This window comes from Lycorma delicatula, chromosome 12 (genome assembly GCF_047948215.1).
Source record: "Lycorma delicatula isolate Av1 chromosome 12, ASM4794821v1, whole genome shotgun sequence".
Classification (NCBI taxonomy): Eukaryota; Metazoa; Arthropoda; class Insecta; order Hemiptera; family Fulgoridae; genus Lycorma; species Lycorma delicatula.
Genome location: NC_134466.1, coordinates 5,639,375 through 5,661,810, shown reverse-complemented (window position 1 = coordinate 5,661,810; position 22,436 = coordinate 5,639,375). Strand labels below are relative to the sequence as shown.

The window sequence follows — 22,436 nt, the reverse complement described above, 5'->3', positions numbered from 1 at the left end:
TGGCAATAGTATAATATACTTTTACCTGATTTTGTATTTATTGTATTTTAATATTAATGGATCTTTAATACTGTCTCCAGCCACATTCTGCTATTGGATTCCAATTAATAGCACATTCTAGTCTTTTGATATGAGCTATACTCTCATTACTTGAACAGTTGATTATGGACTCTGAATGAAGAAAAGCACTCTCAGAAATACATCAATAAAGGATATCTTTTATGGAAATTCAAGAATTTAATATGAATCAATAAAAAAAAGTAAGTAAGTAAAAATTTTATTAGAATTTGAATTAGAATCAATCTCTAGACTACTAATATTTTAATACAAAATAATTATAGTTTTTATTTTGAACTGAATTATAATATATAATTATCAGAAAATAAATATAAGGTAAGTATTTAACTTTTCTTTTACTTTCCTGTCTAAGTAGAGCTATACATCTAGAAGGGAAACTATTGTAATCAGTCCAATTTGGGCATATGTGGTTTTCACCAGATGTTAATGTTTTGATGTCTAAGGAACCCAAAAAATAAAAAAACTAGATGGAAATTAGACAGATGTTAATGTTTGCATGTACGTGTGTGTGTGTTCAGTGTTGACCTCAAAATCACCTTATATTTCCAGAGCTACTGGACCAATTTTGACCAAACTCGGTCAAATTACTTCTACGTATGGAGCATTGATGCTGTTACAATTTTAATTTAAAAGGTTAAAGGAGTGAGACTGTAGTGCAAGGCAACCCTCATTATCTTGAGATTTCGCACAATTTATTTTATAATTTTCTTGAGTACATTTGTTAATTAAAAAGATAACAATATTTGCAAAAAAAAATTTGCAAATTCACATCCCCATCCAAAAAAATTCTGTTGTAGTCGTCTGCTATGTTCTAACGTCACAGGTGAGCAGTAGAATTAAACAAATGAATATTTGAAGTGTAAAAAAGTAACTTGGTCTGGCCGGGTCTCAAAATCGATCATTCGGTCGCCACTAGTATCGCCACACTTGTGTGAATTAAATGCGGTATGTATGTGCACTTTATTTAGAATAATTGAATTAAATAAACGAAAAAGTATATTTAAATAAAATGATAAATATTTTAAATTAAGTTGTGTGTGTAAGCGTACATCAGAAACAACCCACAGTTGTAGGACATTCCTGAAATGCGGTTTTAATCATGTAACGAGAAATTCCTACAACTGTGTTGTCAGCTTTTTTTAAAAAAAAAACAGACAGAAGATTATCTTTTCTCAATCATTTTTATTATTAAAAACAAAATAAAAATCAATTAGAATATAAAAATTTGAATGAGCAATTTTAATTATTTAGTATGTATCTAGTCCTTTTTAAATAATTTTTCTCATGATTCCCATTTATTTACATTTTGTTAAATTACAAAAATTTAAAGCATTTTTTCACCAAAATTTCTCCAACTTAGTATGTTTTATGTGTAATACATTTTGTCTTTATTACTTATTATGCACCTGAGGTACAAGAGACACTACCTCTAGTAGAAGTAATACTTTCTCTGAAAGTAGTAGTACTCACTATATTATCTTTTTATTCTTTACTAAAAGCATTACAGTAATACTAAATTCATTGATATGCGATTGGTGCCATCATCAAAAGGTTTTAGGTTTTAGTTCTGAGAAGAGACAAAATTTACTTCTATAGCATAGTTATTAATATCTTCTGAATTAAGTAAATTATTATCAGCAAACAGCTTATGTTTTTAAGAAAAATGCTTTATTGTGAGGTATATTATTCCATTTTAATTAATTTAGGGTTATTCTTTTATAAATTATGTTTTCGCAGATTTGGACTTATAATTTTTACTATAGTCACTGGAATGTAACTTTAAACATTATTCATAAACTGGATTTGATTGTGTAGAATATTAATTTAAAATAGAAAATTACAAATTATGCCACAATAGAATTTATTATTATTTAATAAAATAAATGTGTTAAATAATATTCTATTAATGAAAAATATTAAAGAAAAGTGTTACAATTGTTAAAATTAGACCAAAACTATAAAATTACAATAAAAATGATTAACTTCAGAATTCAATTACAACATTTTTTTTTTAATATAAAAACTTAAACAGCAGAACCAAAAAATGGAACGTTTATTACAGTTCAAATAAAAGCGGCCAGTTACGTAAGTGACGATTTTGTAATGTTATTGGTCAACATCAAACATCTGGTAGACTTTTATTGGTTTAGTTCTAATGCCGTGGTAAGATAGGATTGGCTGTAGTTGTACACAAAGATACTGAAAACGTTCATGCTCTTGCATTTTGTAGTTTTGTCGTGAATTCGCCGGAATATCTTGATCTGCGTGTTACTTGTATAATTATAGAGGTGTATTGCACCTTTTATTATTGAATTGTAACATATAAAATGAAATATAGGTTTTTATTTGTAGTTGGAGTAATTCTAATTACTGGTATGTTTTTGAATTTTCTTAACCTTAATAAGTGCACATTTTTAATGTCATCTGTGAATGAAAACTCAACAATATTAGTAGTACTTTACTGTTAGAATAATTGTAGTATATTCTGTTATAGTTTCATGTTAAATTTCTTGAGAATGTAGCAGAGGTATCTTAATGTAGTTATTTTTTTAACGTATTTATTTATCTCTTAAGTTATAACCTAAAATATTTATAAATTGTAAGTAACTTAGTTTTTCTTAGTTTATTTGATAATGTTTTAGCTTGTGAGAAATTGTGTAAAACATAATATTTCCATTGAGGGGTTGGATTTATTTATATATTACGGTAAATGGTCTAATAATTTTATCTTTTTATTTCTTAAAGTGTAACTTGAAATTTATTAATAAAATACAAATTTTCATGTTCATTAGCTTGACTTCTGATTAGAATGAAATTTTATTTAATAATGAACTACAGAAGGTAGAATCTAGGATAAGATTTATAATATGCAGATTATGAGTCATGATGATTAGGATTTTATTGAATTATTTTACGTTTTGTTCTTCATCAGTGTGTGATTCTGTAGATCCATATAAACATAGTTTTTAGTAGTTCAAAGTAAAATGTAAACATGTTTATGTACGTGGGTATTTTTTAATTTGAACATTTTTGAAGATTTTGTTTTTTTGTAATATAACAATTATATTTTTCAGTGATTGGTAAATGTGTTAGAATTAGTAAGAATTTTTTTTTCACTATCATCCATCTTCATTTTGTAGAATTATGAATATTGTTTGTAATTTGTTAGTCAGAAGTTACTGAAATGAAATATGATTTGAAATGTTATAAATAATTAATAAGTTTGTATTCAGCACAAATCGCATTATTTGTTTTCTTTATTTTTATTTATTTATTTACAAGTAATTACAGATGAAGGTAAGCGGCATCAGCCCAGGAATACCTTTAAAACATTAAATGAATACTTAGCTTTTCTTTAAAGTCCCATGAAAAAAAATGAATTAAGAAAATAAATGAAAATATATAAATAAACTATAACAATTATGGGTACTTATGTATTAACACCACCGCAGCTACAGCTTTATTTAAAAACTAAGTAGTCAATCGGATTTTGGTGGAAAATGAACAGTCTCTTTATTAATTTTAATAAATGGTTATTTATATTTATTTTATAAATATGATTTAACCAAACTTAACCTACACTCACTTCGCTCGCTAACCTTGACTAATTAAACCGTAATTTTCTGAGTATTTATTTAATAAATTCTTCAGTAATTATTGCTATTATTTAAATAATCAAAACACTCCTGTTAATTAGTCAAGGTTAGCGGAGCGTAGGTTAAGTTTGGTTACCCACCGGGTTGGTCTAGTGGTGAACGCGTCTTCCCAAATCAGCTGATTTGGAAGTCGAGAGTTCCAGTGTTCAAGTCCTAGTAAAGCCAACTATTTTTACATGGACTTGAATACTAGATCGTGGATACCGGTGATCTTTGGTGGTTGGGTTTCAATTAATCACACATCTCAGGTATATCATCCTCATTCATCCTCTGAAGTATTATCAAAACGGTAGTTACCGGAGGCTAAACAGGAAAAAGAAAGAAAGAAAAAAGTTAAGTTTGGTTAAATTATATTTATAAAATAAATAGATATAGATAACCATAACCATTTATTAAAATTAATAAAGAGACTGTTTTGAATCTATGTCAAGCTCTATATCGGCCCATTTTCCACCAAAATCCAATTGACTACTTTGTTTTTAAATAAAGCTGTAGCTGCGGTGGCGTTAATACATAAGTACCAGGTTTTTCAATAACTGATTTGTAATCAGTGCTACTGTTAATGGAGTCTTTTAAAATAATTTTTAAATATAATAAAAAAGGATAATATCATCTAACCATGAACAAATGGTTTTATTAACAAAATCTGAATACAAATTAAACATAATTGTCAAATATAAGTGTGCAAAGAATAGAATATAAAACTCAATATTTAACATTATATTAGTTAGTGTAGCTCGATTTTTTTTTTTTTTTTTTTTTTAATGTACAAACAGCAATTAAATTAAACGCTCAAAATTTTTTATTCATCACTCGTGAGTGAATTTGAATCATCTAAATTAATAATTAATTTGCCTATTTCTTTGCCCCCTTTTTCTGATTAGCTTTCAGAATCACCTTAAGGTATTACATCAGAGGATGAATGAGGACGATATGTATGAATGTGAATGAAGTGTAGTCTTGTACAGCCTCAGGTCGATCATTCCTGAGAAGTGAGGTTAATTTAAACCCAACCACCAACGAACACCGGTATTCACAATCTAGTATTCAAATACGTATAAAAGTAACTGCCTTTATTAGGATTTGAACCTTAGAACGCTTGACTTTGAAATCTGATTTGCGATGACGAGTTAACCACTAGACCAGCCCGGTGGGCTAAGTAATTCATCTACAGCAATGTCTACTCAACACTTCATTTATCCATAAAGCTGTTTCGATTTTCTTTACATGATTACAATAATGTTGCGATTGTGAAGCCATGAATTTTTTAATTTTTTCAAGTTTTTCAACAGTTTACAAGCATAGTGTCAGTATTGTTATTGCCTTGATGACTTTTAACCTTTGACCATACTTTCTCTATCGGATTCAGTTGTGGATGATAAGGCAGTAATCACAGTACAGTATGACCCTTTGATTAAAAAATATTGTCAATTTTATATTTAATTATTTTTGGTATCACAATTTGTATAAGTTAATACAGCTCCAGGTTTAACATTGACATTGAAAATAGAATTCTCTTTTCCCCCAACCAGTTTTGCATTTCAGCCTTAAGGGTATTCGAATTGGGAGAGGGGTTGGCAATCGCAGTGTGATGCAGTACATTGTCAAGAATAATAATGGATTCATCTGGCAAGTTGGTAATTAGCATTTCTTCAACCTACTTTTTAAAATTAAAAAGTTTGTATCATTGTGATAGTCTGTTGACGTCAAGCTTGACTTAAACGTTAACAAACATTTTGGAAGAAAATTGGCTTTTCACCCGTGTTAACTATAATTAGATGATTTTCTTTAGAAATTGGTACAAAGTAGCCTTCTTTACTTCCATCTGTCCAAGCTTTACCGGTTATATATTGCTGTGGACTTGAGTCTTGTCTACGTACACAATATTCTGACAGTGTTTCAGATACCATATTACACTTTTTAAAAAATTAATTCTTTTCAGTCTTATATCACTTATTTCAAGAAGAATGCATCTATTATTATGAGTTTTCCTGCATTTAAAACCCAAATTGTATATGAGACTGCAAAATGACAATTTTGCTTTTGACAAAACTAAGGTCTTTAACAACCTTATAAATAGAATCTACAGTAGGTTTTCTCTTTTCAGTTATGTGAAAGTTATTAATAATTTGTTTTAACGGCATTTGCATCAAATTTGTCCACCACCGATTTGGTTTTTCTCCTTGTTCTATTAATATTTGATGTGGAAAATGACGTCGGACATAATGTTTTAGATTCACAATAAATCTTCAAACAGTGCTTGTAGCTCAGTTGTAGTCGCTGTTTTTTCGTGTACATTATTCAGAGAAAGTACCTGCTCATTATCCTTAAAATAACTAAATACATTGATATTACCTCTTCAGTTTGATCCTTAATGATTTTACTTCTGCCTAATTTGCTTTTAAATTGCACCATTTTAAAATTGTTTAAGTAACAATGGATAACAATATTCATAAGCAGTAGAAAAAAATATCTATAAGGAAAATACTATTTCCCTTTTAAATAAAAAATTCCCTATGCGCTTAGTATTTACTATCAAGCTGGTAACTGAAAGCAACTATAACTTACCTTTATTTTTTTTTTTGGAATTTATGTGCCATGTTTTATTACCATGTTGTACACTTTGAACATTGATATATAACATATAATTCTGTAATACATAGAGTGTACTGTATGTGTAGTAGGCATGTAGGTATGTGTGTAAGATCTTGCTTGGCAACGTATGTTAAATTAATTCGCTTCATTCATGTAGTATCTACTGGAAAGTACATCAGTTGAAAGTTTTTCATGATTAAGAGTCCACATATTGATGGAGTTGGGGTATCAAAGATATTGTTTAATAACAAGCAAATGATAGGTAGACGATACAGTAAGCTGCACAGTATACTGAAGTAGCGATTGCAGTCATAACATTAATAACAACAATTTTACAAAATAAAAAATTTCAAGCTAATTTTAATCCTTTTGTAGGTTGTTGTGCTGAAGATGACTTTTCAGGAGAGGCAACACCAGTTGAAAATTTGGCGAGTGCCAGGGTTGGTTCTAAAACAGGTAATTGTGCAATTTACATATATAAAATGAATTACATATATAAAATAAACCACCAAAACATAGTAATTAGATAAGTTAAATTTACCACATTAATTTCAAAGAATCGATTTTCGCAGGATCCTGCATCCTCAGTTGGTATTGAATTCTGTTATTACATTATATATAATTTTAAAAATTTATTTTAGAATGTTCTCTTTTTTTAAAATTTTTAATATTATTGTGAACACGTGCAGATTTTGCTGTCCACTACTGGAGTAATGTAATAATTAAAACGTATTTTCCTTTGTTCTATCGTCCTTAATGCCAATTATTAAGTTACAATTTTTTTATGTTTTAATGTTTTATTATGTTTTTATCATCTTCGATTGTGATCTGGTGGTTCATCATTTTATATTTTTATTTATATTTATAAATGTAATATTTTTCAAGTATATTCATTTTTTATCATTATTACATATTTCTAAAATCTAAATTATTTTTGAAATCAGTAATACTATGTTAATATTCTGATAAATGATTAGCTACATTAGATGTACCTCTTTTTACATGATTGCCTAAAAAGGAGTGTAATGTATTTAGAGTGTATGTCTGTATTTATGTTTGTTTTATCATAACAGCTGAACCAATTAGATGTATGACCCTGCGTTGAATTATTATGTTGTCATATGCTGTATAAATATATATATATATATATATATATGTTTAAATAAATTTTAAAAAAAGTTACTGAAAAAAGAGAAAAGATACTGTATATAAAATTGTCACCCACGTGGTCTTCTATTGTCCTATATTAGTAATTATCCTACATTAAACAGCAATGTTTGTCACCAATGTGTTTTTTTGGCAGTCATGTTTTTAATTTTTTAATTTATCTCTTGTTTTGTTTTTGTATGCCGTGTAATGTTTTGTAAATCTTTTTTTAAATGATCTATTTATTAGTTTTACAAATATAAATGTTGTTACATTCATTGCACTTAATTAATTGTATATTCAAATTTTGGACAGAAAAATTTTCATCTGCATTCATAATAAATAGTATTCAAAAGTTTTAAAACAGAGCACACTTTAAAATAAATTTTTAAAAGAATTGTATTTAATGTAATTATAGAATTAAATATCAACTGAAGATCCTGTGAAAATCGATTCTTGGAAATTAATTTGGTAAGTTTAACTTAGCCATCTATTTACTGTTTTTGTTGTTTAAATTCCATATATTTAATATAAACATTTAATGTTAATTTGACAATAGAAAATATTAAAAGAAAGAAAATCATTAAAAGAATAAGCTAATATAATAAAAATAGAATTTAATATCAACTGAAGATGTGGGATACCATCAAAACTGGTTTTTTAAAATTATTAAGGTAAATTTATCTTATCTAATTACTGTGTTTTGGTAGTTATATTTCATATAATATTAAATTCTATTAACACAGTGGTTAATATGTTAATGAATTATTTGAATTTAATTATTCAATTATATATATATATACGATATGTATGCACACACGTATGTATAATATGTATCTTACACTTTTAATCAAAATTATGAATTTTTTCATAATTATTATATATTGATTGGTGTTTTTTCCACTCTGCAAATGATCCGGTAAAAATATTTGATACGGTGAATATTGATTGAATGAAATGGATGTAACTTATAAATAAGTAAAAAGATGAACTTTTTTTTTTTAAATTATAAAAAGGCGTTGTATTGTATAACATTTTATAACTGCCTAAAATTATTGACAAGAAAAAAAGTTATTTTTGTTGGTTTTTGTTTTTACAAAGTTTATCTACTTTATTACATCCTTTTTGTTAAGATTTTATTGGATTAATCCATATTAAGTAAATCAACACTGGTCATTTTGAATATTTTTAAGAAATAAAAAAAATATTTTTCTTTAGTTGTATTATAGTTACTGTTTTATATTATTATCATCTCAAAATGACTATTTTTTAATATTATTTTTTATTATTTTGCATAATGGCTCTGCTAGTTTTACAAACCAGAGCAGATTTAAAAAAAAAAAATTAAAAATTAAAGGTTCATGAAAATGTCTGTTGTGCTGTAAATTTGTCCTGTAATTGAACTTAAAAGGAGGTTTTTCAGAAAATAAATAACTGCAAATTAGTTTATGTAAATTTTCACATAAAATACACTTGAAAGGATTAAATTTTAATAAAAAGTTTTAGAATTTTCCTCGGAAGTATTTCTGTTTTCAAGGGTACATTTTGTAAAGAAATTTTAGAAGATGTAGAAAATAATATTTTATTATAAACACCTTGGAAGATATTGGTATTCTTGTAACACATTTATTTTTTAACAAAGATCATATTTATGGAACTCCAAACAACACATATCAATATATTATCGATTGATTAATAATTTAAAGAAAGCTGGACCCTGTTAAAAATCAATTTTCCTAACTAACGGCAACATTATTACAATATCGCTGTTAAAGGGACAGAATTTTTATGGAAAATATTAAAATGGGAAATATTTATTTTGTATTGCAGTAGACGTACTCATCATAATGTGCTTTTTTTTTATTCATTGCCCTTTCATATCTCTGCTTACAAACAAACGTTCTTGAATTTTGAGTGTGCATGATGAAACCATAAATAGTGTCTTGAGCCAGTAAATTTTTTATATATCTTTTAGAGATGTTAAAGACAAAAGTACAATTTTTTGCTAATTTATAAACATGAGATTCTTTTAAAATTAACTCTGATTCTCAGAGCTCAAACTTGGTAAATATATGAGTTTTTGTGTTTTTCACTTGTTAAAAACATAATGTCTTCTAGAAAAAAATAACACCTTGAAAACAATTACACAAGGGTCTTCTGAAAAGTGATGTATACTCACTGGTAATTCATCAGAAAGATCAGAAAAAGATATTTAAATGAATTAAAAAAGGTATAATTTACGTGAGGCTTGTTTTTAAGTAAAAGCTCTATTTTGAAATAAAAACAAAGTTTTAAACTGAAAGTTGTAAACAAATTTACGCACTACTACTTTTTTTTTTTCCGACCGGATATCCATTCAAGTATACGCAGTCGGGGAGAGTGTCCATATACTCAAAGGAGGCATCCCCCCACCCACCGGCAGCACATCTGGCACGGCAGGTTAGCCTCCCCGGTCTCGGATCTTTTATTCTCCATTTGCCATGCCTCTAATCCCCCACCTCATGGCCAAGGTCCGGCAATGCCGTCCCTCAGCCCCTCGGCAGGGAACCGGGTCTCAGTCTTTATCTTTTGCCATGCCTCAAACTGGTGGCACCGACCCCACTAAGCACCAAGGCACCCGCAGGGCCGACACCGCCGGCCGGGACTCGGTCTTAACTTTACTCCACAGTTCCCCAGGAATTCCCTTCCTTCTCAGGAACCCGCACACCTCAGCATGCGGGCCCTCCACGGAGGGACTGTTGTCCTCCCTTCCCTACTTTAACTACGACCCCCGTGTTCTGTCTTCGTCTTCTTTAATACGGAGAGTTTCCCCCGTGAACTTCTTGAACCAGTCCCAATTTTCCTGACTATACACCATCCAATTAATTAAATTGTCAGGGGTCAGTCTATTAATTAAAATTTCCCTTCTATTATCAGCCCATCTGGGACATGCGAAGATGGTGTGTTCTGCATTGTCGATCTCCTGACAATAAACGCATAGTGGGGTGGTGGCCCTCTTCCCAATTCTGAATAAATATTGACTAAAACAACCATGGCCTGTCCATACTTGTGTGCTAGTTCACGTCACCCAGTCTCTTACCAACCCATGTATTTATGTTGGGAATTAGCCTTCTCGTCCAATCCCCAACTCTTGAGTGCGCCCACATACTCTGCCACTCTTGCTGTATTAGCTCTATGGTCTCACCTCTGGGAAGTCCCGCTGCATATAATAATGCCGATGTGGTGGCCGCCGTTATCAGCCTCCTGATTTCTATCTTAGTTGTGCCATGATTTTGAAAAAGCCCCCTCAAGGCCTTAATGGTGGGGGTAACCCTGTTGCAAATCATCTCGACATGTTTACTAAATTTTTAGCTTTTGTCTAGCAGAACACCAAGGTATTTTGCTTCGATGACTCTTTCTCCTCTGATGTTTATATTTATGTTTCTGATGGGTCTTCTACCAGCAAGAACCATGCAACAAGATTTCCTAAGGGAAATCTGCAACTGATTTCTTTCCAGCCACTCATCAATTAGACTTAGCGCTCGATTGGCTTTGTCCTCTACGATATCTACATTTCTGTCTTCCACTAGAACCGCTATGTCGTCCGCATAGCCGATCACTGATAGCCCTTCTGGGTAATTTAATCTAAAAATCTCGTCATAGAAGACGTTCCACAGGTTAGGACCAAGCACGGATCCCTGAGGAACGCCTCCAAACACCTGATATATAGCTTTACCTTCAAGCGTTTTAACTTCGATAAACCTAAGATGGAGGTAATGATTAATCAGATAGTCACTTATTTGCATATTCTGTAGGGCCTCTATTATAGCAATCCACGGTACTGTGCCGAAAGCGTTTTTGATATCAAGCATAATCATGAGGGGAATTTTCCTGACTCCAGGATCCACTTCTAGTTGTTTAACCCTAGTTTTTAACTCTTTTAATAGCACTTATAGTAGAGCAACCTCTCTTAAACCCATACTGTTCTGGGTGTAAGCATTGCCTCTCCTCAATTTCTTTCCTAAGCCTGGTTTCAATAAGTCTTTCTACAACCTTCCCCATATTGTTAATTAGCGTAATTGGTTTATAACCTCCTGTTTCATTGGCTGGTCCTACCTTGGGGAGAAAGACCGTTCTGGTTGCCTTCCAGCAGTCAGGAAAACACCTGTTTTGTAGGCCAAATCTGGCAATGTCCACCATTTCCCAGGGTATTATTTTTGCAAGACCTTTAATGATGGCAGCTGTTATGCCATCAGGCCCTGGGCTTTTTTATTCTTCAATTTTCCGATAGCTTCCATTACCTCTTGCTGAGTAAACCTGCCTCCTTCGCAACCAATCACTGATCTGTTAGGATTTTCTGCTGGTGGATCTGGAAGTCGGTTAATTGGTGGTTGATGTGTATATGTCTTGTTCCTGTAGGGTGATCTCCAATAGTGACTGAAATGGCCTTATGGTCGCTGCCGATTTCCTCATTGAGGACTGCGAAATCAATTGTATTAATATTCAACCTGCCGTCAACTAAAACTAAGTCTAAGATCGATTCATGTCTTCTCGCACAGTACGTGGCAGTCCCTTCATTCATGCAGGACGCCCTGGTGGCCTCCAGTAGTTCCTCAAGAACTCTTCCCCTAGCATTGGAGGTGGTGGCTCCAGCCAATGCATTCCTACAGTTAAAATCTCCCAACACGACTGTTCTTTTACGGGAGCGTGTCATAAGTTGTAAGCTATGTAATTTCTGTTGAAAAAACTCCATGTCGCAATTCTGGCTGATATATATTCCGATAATTATATCATTTAGTTCTATGGCTACAATGCCATCTTCTCTATGGTATAAACTATGATCCACGTTGCCTATGATTCTCCTAATGGCCACGTCACCATTTCTGTCGGGCAACCATTGACCCCTGGCCACCGAGTACATGTTGGGTTTCGTGGCCACCAGAAAATTGAAATTGCCTCTTGTGGCCATCTCTACCGACAGTCCACCGATAGCCTGCTCCTATTATTATTGATTAGAAATATCTTACACATAATTTTTGTTACAACTTGTATTAGCAGTTCTATGTGATGTAGATCTGCAGTCAAGGCATCTCGTTGCTTCTTTGCAATCTTTAATAACGTGTCCTGGTCTGCCGCAATTGAAACATAATTCAGAACGATCCGGACCTCTACATTCTCTCCTGCCATGCCGTGTATTCCAGCAACGTTAGCATTTCTCGACTTCTGTGCGTATGTATGCTCTACAGCACACCCAGCCAACCCTCAGCCATGATGCAATGAGCTTAGTAGCGTTTCTTTGGTTAGTGACCACAGTGGCATTTTTTGTATTGCCATACGCTTCTCTTATGCATGTGATTTGAAAACCGTCACCAACTCCAAGTACTTTTTCGATCGCCTACTTGATTTCTCTTTCTGTAGTATTGTACAGCAGGTCCTTGACATGCACCACTGTTCTATGGTCGCCTTTGGCTCTAATGTCAACTTGAAGCTCTTCAGCCCTATTTTTGAGCAGAGAGGAAAACTCACCTGCTTTCTGTGATCCGCTAATTCTGACCTCTAGTTGTTGGTCTCGGCCTTTCCTGATGGATAAGATATCTCCTGCTTCCTCAGCCTTGACTTTATCTTTCACTGTTTTTAAGAAATCTGCGTATGTTTATACCCGGCGCCTGTACTACCACAGTCTTACTCTCCGTAACCGGCGGAGTTCCTCTTCTATTCGAGGCAGGTCTAGATCTCGCTCTTCCATGATCACTTAAATTGGGGAGAACCATTCTCGGTAGGGTCTTCCCTTTTCTCATGAGGTATATCACAATTTTCGTAATTATAATATCCGATGGGCCGTTAGGCAACACAAAGACTGCTGACTCTGATTTTCCCACTACTCTTCTTAGAGCTTTTATTACGTGGGCTCCCATGGCCTTTTCCCCATTGCTGGAATCAAATATAACCGTGTATTTGGTACCGCACGTTGTTATTTTTCCATCCTCAAGAATTGTTGAATTCTGTAGAACCATAGCACCTGGTGTAGCCCCAGTGTATTGGCTGCTAGGCCTCAGTCCATTTAAGTCAACAAAATGACAACTATCCTCCCCTATTTTTGGTACATTTACTTGGGTTAGACGGTTCATCACCCATGATGACCATCGTGAAGACAGTCTGTCAATTAACTGCTCATCAGACAGATTGGCGTTGAGTATGTAAGACATCTCATTTCTGTACCGACCTTCTGTCTATGTGCCTTGGGTAGTCGTATCCGGAGTCTCTTCACTCAGTCTCTGTAATTCTCTGTATATGTCGCTCAGTTCCCTTTCATGTGCCTTGATAGCGGTCACGCTCGCTTTGCCGGTCCATTGTCTCAATTGTAATAATGCACTACCTAATTTATACATGACTTCTTGTAGGGTGAGGGGAGCCTCCTCTTCTTCTGAAGATTTATTTCTTTTAGATTTATTTAGATCTATTTGTTTCCATTTTGTCTTGTCCTGGCTTGTAACCCCAATATCCATTCCCTCTACGTCTTCTGTCTGGATCTCTCTCTTTCCTGTACTTCCACTCGAGGTTCCAGCCCATTTAGAGGCTGTATCTTCTACAGGTAACGAGACTCGACGTCTCATGTCCTTGATTTGGGGTCAACGGACAATTCCGCGTTCAGCAATACCCCACACGAGGGGGTGCACCAAAAAAAAATTTGGGGGAGTTGCGGGGAGGTAAAATGTATCTGTTCGAACATTAGGTCAAAAAATGTTGGGGGGTCAAAAGGTCGGGAAGTTTTTGATTCGTAAAGATGTCAAGGAATTTTGGATCTATTGTCAAAACTACGGAAGATATGGAGGAAAAAGGAAAAGCCCGTGTAAAGTATGCCTATAAAACTTAGAAAAATTTCTCTCTGAATACTAACTATGAAAAATTTTACAAGTCGTTGTTTAAAAGTTTAGTCTGTGACGTAGCAGACAAGACACAGCTTGTCTTACCACTTAGAAAATTTTCCTTCTATATTAGTACCACGCATAACCTAAAAGTTATTAAAAAACTAATCCAAAATAGATTTTTACACACTTTGCTGAGTTGAAATAACCCAGAATGACTAGTAGGTATTACACTATTGTTAGGTCCTTAATAGCTCACCAAAATATCCAAAAGAACTGTAAAACTTTTCAGTTAATACAAGATTATGTCTAATATAATAAACTCTAATAACTTTTGTAGTCCATGTACAAAACTCATAACAATTTGTACGTCAGTCCATTATCCTTACCTCGATATATTACTATGTCCAAATCCAGTGAAATTACCAAAAAACCAATAACAAAAACACTATTACACAGAGCTCTGAAAGCACGTCTGATCGCAGTGACATCCACAACTCTATCTCACGCACTACTACTTAGACATAAAAAACTACACTTACTTGTAATTTTCTACATATTTGCCCCTTCTGTTTCAAAACATTTTTTGTAGCATTTCACCAGCTTCTTCAAGAAATTCTGATGCTAGTGACTTAATGCAGTAACACCGTTCTGCAGTTTGTCATCATTGTCAAATCTTTGTGATGCAAGGTGAAGAAAAAGAAAATAATTGCTGGGAGATAAGTCAGGGCTGTAGAGTTTGAAGATTTTCCAATGAAAATTTTCCGATTCCTCACTGTCTGATTTACCATGTTGGCTGGGCATCGCTATGTAAAAACAAAATCCTGCAGATTGTATCTTATGTCGTTTGTTTTCATAACGTTTTTAAAATTCTTTAATGTTTTGCAGTTGTAGAACAGTAGGTTTACAAGGTTTAGTCCCAAAGACAGTAACCATAATTTTCATTACTGAATATTCTTGTTTGAACTTCTTTAGTCTAGGGGATGATGAATGTTCCCATCACATCGACTGCTGCTTTGTCTCCACATTTGTATAAGAAATCCAGGTTTCATCTCCAGTAATAACACGATTAAATATTTATCATTTTCATTGCACATCCTAACCCCATAGGGAAGACATAACCTTGTGACACTTCCAGTCGCCACACCACCCTCCCTGTTCCTAGTAATTTTCATTTCACAGCAAAAATTTTCACACACTGTAGTAAGATGTACTTGTGTGTGTTGGTTAAAATTTTCAGCACCCATCTGGCACACAATGTTTTTATAGCCTGATTTTTTTAAAGATCAGGAATCATCAAACATGATTGTGACATGGTGAAGTGCCAGTTTTTTGTTTATAGGGGCAAATTTAAAACAGACCGTACTTTAAAAACACATGTAGTGTGTTATTGGCTGCTAACCAAGTATATTATTAGAACTGACCATTACTTTTTAAAATAGTCACCATTTACATATTCTCTCATCAGTGACCAGTTTTTTCATCCCGTAATGAAATATTCCGGCAGTTTTTCATTTGTCTATAACCCCATTTCATCCTTCACTTCATCATCTGTGATGATATGAATGCCCTTTATTTCTCTCTGTAAATTAGGGAAGAAGTAAAACCTTAGGGAATTAAATCCAATGTATTGGAAGTTATGATGAAGTTTAATTTTAATTTTACAGCGCTTGGGCAGTATCATGTGATGTGTTTGGTCGAGAATTTTTGGCTTGTAATTTTCGAACACGATACCTATCTTCTCAAGTGTTTAATGTCTTGCTTGCCAGGACATAGAGATGTTAAACATGTAGACATAGACATAGAGAGACCTTGGAATTCAGTCGTGCCTCATTCATATTAGTGGGTGAATACTACGCAAGGTGGCAGTACTCACTCCCTGCTCTGTGCAGTGTTTTGTTCTTCTGTTATGTGAACTGTGGATTTCTTATTAACCACCCTTTGTATTTTGAAGGATAATGTAATATTTTTGTTCAATATTACATTTTTATGAGTTATTTTAGATAAAAATTTGCATAACTTGCAGCTCTTTATTTTCTGAAGAAGTTGCCTTCAAGCTTAAGTTGGTAGAAATTGTAAAAATCACTTCTAAAACAATGATTATCATGAAGAATAAAGTCTAAAAGTATTCATTTTTAACTTCCAGAAATAATGATAAAAAAAGATTGATTCTTAATTAAATATCTTCTCCAATATTGATCACTGAAATATAATTATGGACCACTTAAAATTGTCGATGCTTCTTTTTTAACAGGCAGCGAAATCTTTTTTTTTATTTTTTATTTTTTACTGGTTTCTATTCTTCTCCTTGGTCTTAGTTTTTTTTCAAAACATCTTATGTGGTTGTCTCACTAGTAGAAATAATATTATTTTGCTAACAAAAAATTTTAATTTATTTAGTCATGTTTACTCCAGTTTTCAAGTTCATTTATACATGTTAAATTTCACTTCTTGTACTAAAAGTAAAATAAAAAAAAGCCTTTTCAAATATGAAAAAATTCATTTATATCGTAAATGATTTATTTCACTAAACCAAATCAGAGAATTAACCTTAATACCAAAACAGAATCTTTTTCATTAATAATATAATTGTTAAAATTGTAGAAAACTTAAAAATAGATTCTTCGCCTACATTTCTAATAAGAAAAATTCTATAAAAGAGTACTATTCAACAGGTATGCTATTACATTCCCCAATATTCTGAAACTATGGCCAGAGACAGATATTTTGAACATCCTTAGTCTGCTTCATTTTGCCAGTAATAAAGATCATCCACTCTGCTTTCATTTTTTTTAAATTCAAGAAGTATTGAATAAATTGAAAAAAATTCCTCAAATGTGTTTTATCCTTTTCAAAATATATTAACTGACAAGTCCTTAGTTTTGTTCAAAGGAAGGCCTAATTTTGTTTATGTTTATAATAACAAAATTGATTTAAAACTTTTTTATAAAAAAAAAAAAGTAGTATGATAAATCATACTATATAAGAATGACTACATAAAAATGAGTTATTTTAATAAAATAACTTAGTCTGAGCATAAACTAGGATTTATAGTATGTTAGTCCCGAAAAGGTTAAGCGGTACTGTTTTATATGGCTTTGTTTGGTTATTTATATAATACAGACTATTATATAATGGTGGTGTTTAATGCGCATTCCTAAGCATATAGAATACATAGTTAACTAGGTGGTATGATTACAGTGAAGTTGATTTGGCATCGCTGGCTGGCTACTGTTCACCAGATAAGTTGGTTGTTTGAACATTACTGTAATTAGGGTACAAGTGTGATGATCGTTATAAGTTGTTTCTTTTATTTATTTTTTTTGTAGATGATGAGGTAGTTATTAGAGAAGAAGAGGCAATAAAATTAGATGGCTTAAATGTTGCTCAAATCAAAGAATTAAGGGCAAAATCGCAGAAATATGCATTTGAAGCAGAAGTTAGTCGAATGATGAAGCTTATTATTAATTCACTGTATAGAAACAAAGAGGTATGTTTTTAAAATATATGTATTATTTTCTATCATTGTTTTAATGTTATGTTGTGTGTGTTAGGTTTTGAAATTTAAGGTTTTAATATATTCAGTAAGTAATAACAATTTTTGGATTAACAGGATATATGTATGACTCGTAGAATAACCACACAATAAACAGTATTTTTGTAAAATGCTTTCTTAGAACAATCTGCTCTTTAATAGTTTTGTTATTAATAATAATTTTTTTCTTTTTCAGATATTTTTAAGAGAGCTGATATCTAATGCATCTGATGCACTTGATAAAATTCGTTTATTATCGCTTACTGATTCATCTGTTCTAGAACATACACCTGAACTTGCAATAAGAATTAAGGTATTCAGTTATTATTTTTTTTTATCTATTTTTTGTTATGTTACATTTATCAGATATTTTTTATTTACTTAATACAACTTTAAATTTTCTTACTGTAATGTAAATTTGAAACTTGACGTTGTGTTATTGGTTAACTTCTAGACTGTTTAATTGTTATTATTAATTTTTTGAGGATTAGTTTGTGCAGCTGGAACATAACTTTTTGATTTTTGTCTGCTCGAATATTAATTTAATGAACAGATAATATTCCTTAAGAATGAAAGTACTTAATCTTGTTTTCCAGTTTTACCTAACGCAATTCTAAATTAAGTTTTAGTGGCCCCTCATACTGTATTTGTCAGTATAGTTTAATGTGAATAAAATTAAGGGTTGATTCCTGTGCATTCTTATCAGCATTATTATACATTTGTATTATGGATTGTTTAGTTCTTCAGTAGATGTCTGTTCTTCATTTTACTATTGTATTAGTTTAAAATTGTGTGTGAACAATGTGAGATGTAAAATATTGATTCTTAAAGATTTTTATTATTTTATTTTTTTGATTATAATACTATCAAAGAGAAAGCTTGTTTGTTTTTTATTTTTAATGAACAATTCTTATTTAAAAGTTATTTATTTTAAACTAATTAATGAAAAAAAGGCTGAGTTTGAACCGCAGTTAAACTTATCTAAGTATCTATTTTGGATCGCAATGTATTTAAAGAAATTCTTTAAAAATCTTAAAAAATTTCAGATAGAAATACCAAGAATACATACAATTCAGACTCCTACTTATTCCTCTAACAAACTTTTATTGAAGGACTTTAAAGTAACAACTCTTTTCTAACAGAAGGGTTGGAGAGCTTAGACTGCCACCTATTTTAATAGAAATTCTTTTTTTCGAAACCAGTTTCCTACGCTTTGTTAAGTGGAACTACACGACCAGATAATGTTCAATAATTGACGAGACAAATTGGTGTAGTTAAAAAAATGATTTATTTAATGGCAGTGAAACTTATACTACTTTTCAACATAGTCCCTGGCAACATTTAAACACTTCCCATCGTTCTGTGAGCTTTCTGATTCCTGCAGCATAGAACTCTTTAACCGTTTGTGTACCACTTTTTTGACTTCTTTGTTATCACTGAACTTCTTGCTGCGTAAAATGTCTTTGAGTGAGCCGAACAAATAAAAATCAGACAGAGATCTAGTCTGTAAAGAGGATTTGGCCTCCTAACCCAACATCTCAAGCGTTTCTCCTGTTCTGTGAGCTATATGGGGGTTTGGTTATCATGCAATAGAATCACATGTTTTGAGATAGCATCCTGACATTTTTGCCTTATCGCAGGTCACACTTTCTGTTGGAGCATGTTAGAATAGTATTCACTGTTCACGGTAAATTTTTCTTCTGAATAGTTGTTAAAAATTGGGTCTTGCAAGTCCCAGAAGACCATCAACATCACTTTACTGGCTAACATGTGAATTTTCAGTTTTTCTTTTTTATTGGTTGGTGAATCCAGATGTTTCCATTCAAGAATTTACTGTTTGGATCAGGCTCAAAATGGTCCGCGTGTAGAAAGTCATTTATTGCCTTCTGTTTCAAACCGTTCTTTGAGCTCAGAATAAATATGAGTCTGGGTGTCTTATAATGGACTTGATTCAACTGAAGCCCATAGATGGGTATTGGAGCCCATCTCGAACATGTTTTGTGATAATTCAGCACGTCATGAATGATTGAATACACGGTTCCAATCCTAATACTACAATTTGGGAAATTTTGACTCGCCTGACTTCACAAATAAGATCATTTATGTGATTTTGCAGCGCGGTGGTTGAAACTTCAATTGGTCTTCAAGGGTGATAGAGATCAGTCACACTTGTTCTGCCCGAATTAAACTGTTCCATCTACTTATATATGTTACTGGGTTTAAACACTTTTCACCATACTGTTTCAACATTCTTGAGTAAATTTCTACCAGTTTCACGCCTTTTGATAGCAAAAATCCTATCACTGAATGTTGCTATTCCGGCGAACACATTTCAAGCGGAGCTGACATCCTGAATTCAGCAAAAGAGGTTACGTTTAGATTAATTATGACCGAACAGCTCATTAAATGTGTCTCCAAGGTTAGCAACTTAACCCTCAAAACGTTTCATTGTTATTGATTGAATAGTTTTTTCTCTACATCAGTTTGTCCTGTTATTTACATTCTATCAGTTTGTACTTGTCTTGTATTCTAACAAGATTATTCAGTATTTTATTTGGTTGTGTAATTCCATTTAACAAACTGTAGGAAAATGGTTTTGAAAAAAAGAATTTATTATAAAATACATAGCAGTCTTAAGCTCTCCAAACTTTCTGTTAGAAAAGATCAATTACTGCACAGTTCTTCATGAACAGCTTTTTAGCAGAATAAATAGAAGTTTGAATTGCATTATGCATTTATTTAAAGCGGCTATGTTGTTTTCAGATAGCTTACTTCCTATTATAACACAAAATTCTACGTTCAAAATCCTTTTTCCATCTTGATGTTAATTGAAATGATGGCAAATATGTGAATATAATTAATCATATTGTTCTTATAACATGCAAGTAACATTTTTAGCATCATTAGTAGCTGCAATAGTGAAACATTTTAATTACTGTCCCTGGTTTGTTCGACTTAAGCCAAATTGATGGAATCTTCATTCAGCGCTTAGTTTGATTTTAGTTACAGCTGCTAATTTTTTCTCCTCTTGTTAGTTTATTTGACAGTAGGTTTCACTTAACGAAATAACAGTACTATTTTTCTGATATGTGCTGCCACTTTATGATGGCTTATGAAATGGGATATCGAACATTTTTTATATTCACATTCTTTATCTGTTTACATTCTTACAGTGTAGAAGTAGTGTTCGTGTAAGTTAAAGTAGTATTTATTTTTTGTTTTTGTTTTAATGTAGAAAAAATTAAGGTTCCTCATTTTAAAAGTGGTGAATGAAAATTTAAAATCATCTTAATTTAATTTTTATATTTACATTTATGTACAGGAAGTAGGAGTAATTTTCATAGGTTTTGTTTGTATGTGTTTTCCTTTTTAATAATACCTGCTTATTTAGATGTGTGTATGCTTCATTTGTGATTTTAAAAATAACATAAAACCACATAATATTTATATAAGTTAATGGAGCTGCATGCTTGAGAGTTAGTATAAAAATAACCTGGGAAGAAAGTTCTCATTTTTATTTAAAAAAAAAAAAACTATCAGTTTTTGTGGAAAATAATTACAGAGATATATTCATTACGTTTAAAAAAATAAATAAGTAAAGAATATTTAGTATACTAAAACTTTTTCTGCCTAATAATGCATCTTGGCCTTTCATCCAGAGGTCCAGGGTTTGAAACCCTGTCAGGTATGGAATTTTCACATGCTACAAATCATTCATCCATTCACTGAAGCAGTACCTAACACGGTGCTCCTGGGGGTAAAAAAAAAAATGCTGTCTGAAAATTAAAAATCCATTTTCAGCTCTCTCTATCTCTATAATTAAGGAATAAAAGGTTTCTCTATTGAAATTAATCATTGGAAAAATAATTTGAGAAAAAAATAATAAAAAATAAAATTCTATTCTTAAATATAATTTTTTTTAAATTTATTTTTTATACAATATTAAGGAATATATAGAGTTAAAATTTCATTACTGAAAAAAAATAAGTAAAAAGTAGAGTACTTGATATGAGTAGTTTTTATAGGCTTACAACCAAAACAGGAACATGGAAAAGAACTTGTTTTACAACATAGTCAATTTTTCCCCATCAGTTTTTTTATTGTTAATAAATAAACTTACAATTGTGTGTACAAATAAAACACTTCAAAAACAGATGTTTCTTTCATGATATGTAGTGATAACTGATGTTGAGGTCCTATATGCTATAAAACTTAGGTGTTAATGAAAATGTTGTAGTATCAGATTGGCTATCTTAATTCTAATTCTAAATAATGATAATATCTTCTTTTTTTTAATTTTAGGCTGATAAGGAAAATAAATTATTACATATAACCGATACAGGTATCGGTATGACCAAGAATGATCTTATTTCTAATTTGGGTACTATTGCAAAATCAGGTACAGCAGAATTTTTAAGTAAAATGCAAGACAGTACTAAACAAGCTGGACATGATCTAAATGATATGATTGGTCAGTTCGGTGTTGGTTTCTACTCGGCATTTCTTGGTAAGTGCAGTCTTATTTTATTTATTATTCTTTTAAAAGATATTCCCGATATAAAATTCAACCCATCTATCACA

At 31.7% G+C, this 22,436-nt stretch overlaps 1 protein-coding gene across 1 annotated transcript in view; it reads left to right on the top strand.

Annotated features, from left to right (window-relative positions):
• The first annotated feature begins 2,275 nt into the window (after positions 1-2,275).
• Positions 2,276-22,436, top strand: part of Gp93 (heat shock protein 90 Gp93) — a 47,873-nt gene continuing 27,712 nt past the window's right edge. Inside the window, exons 1-5 of the mRNA XM_075380501.1 lie at positions 2,276-2,451; positions 6,705-6,785; positions 17,650-17,810; positions 18,052-18,168; positions 22,158-22,362. Coding sequence (XP_075236616.1) covers positions 2,406-2,451; positions 6,705-6,785; positions 17,650-17,810; positions 18,052-18,168; positions 22,158-22,362 — 610 coding nt within the window. The 5' untranslated portion in view covers positions 2,276-2,405. The remainder of the gene's footprint in view (positions 2,452-6,704; positions 6,786-17,649; positions 17,811-18,051; positions 18,169-22,157; positions 22,363-22,436) is intronic.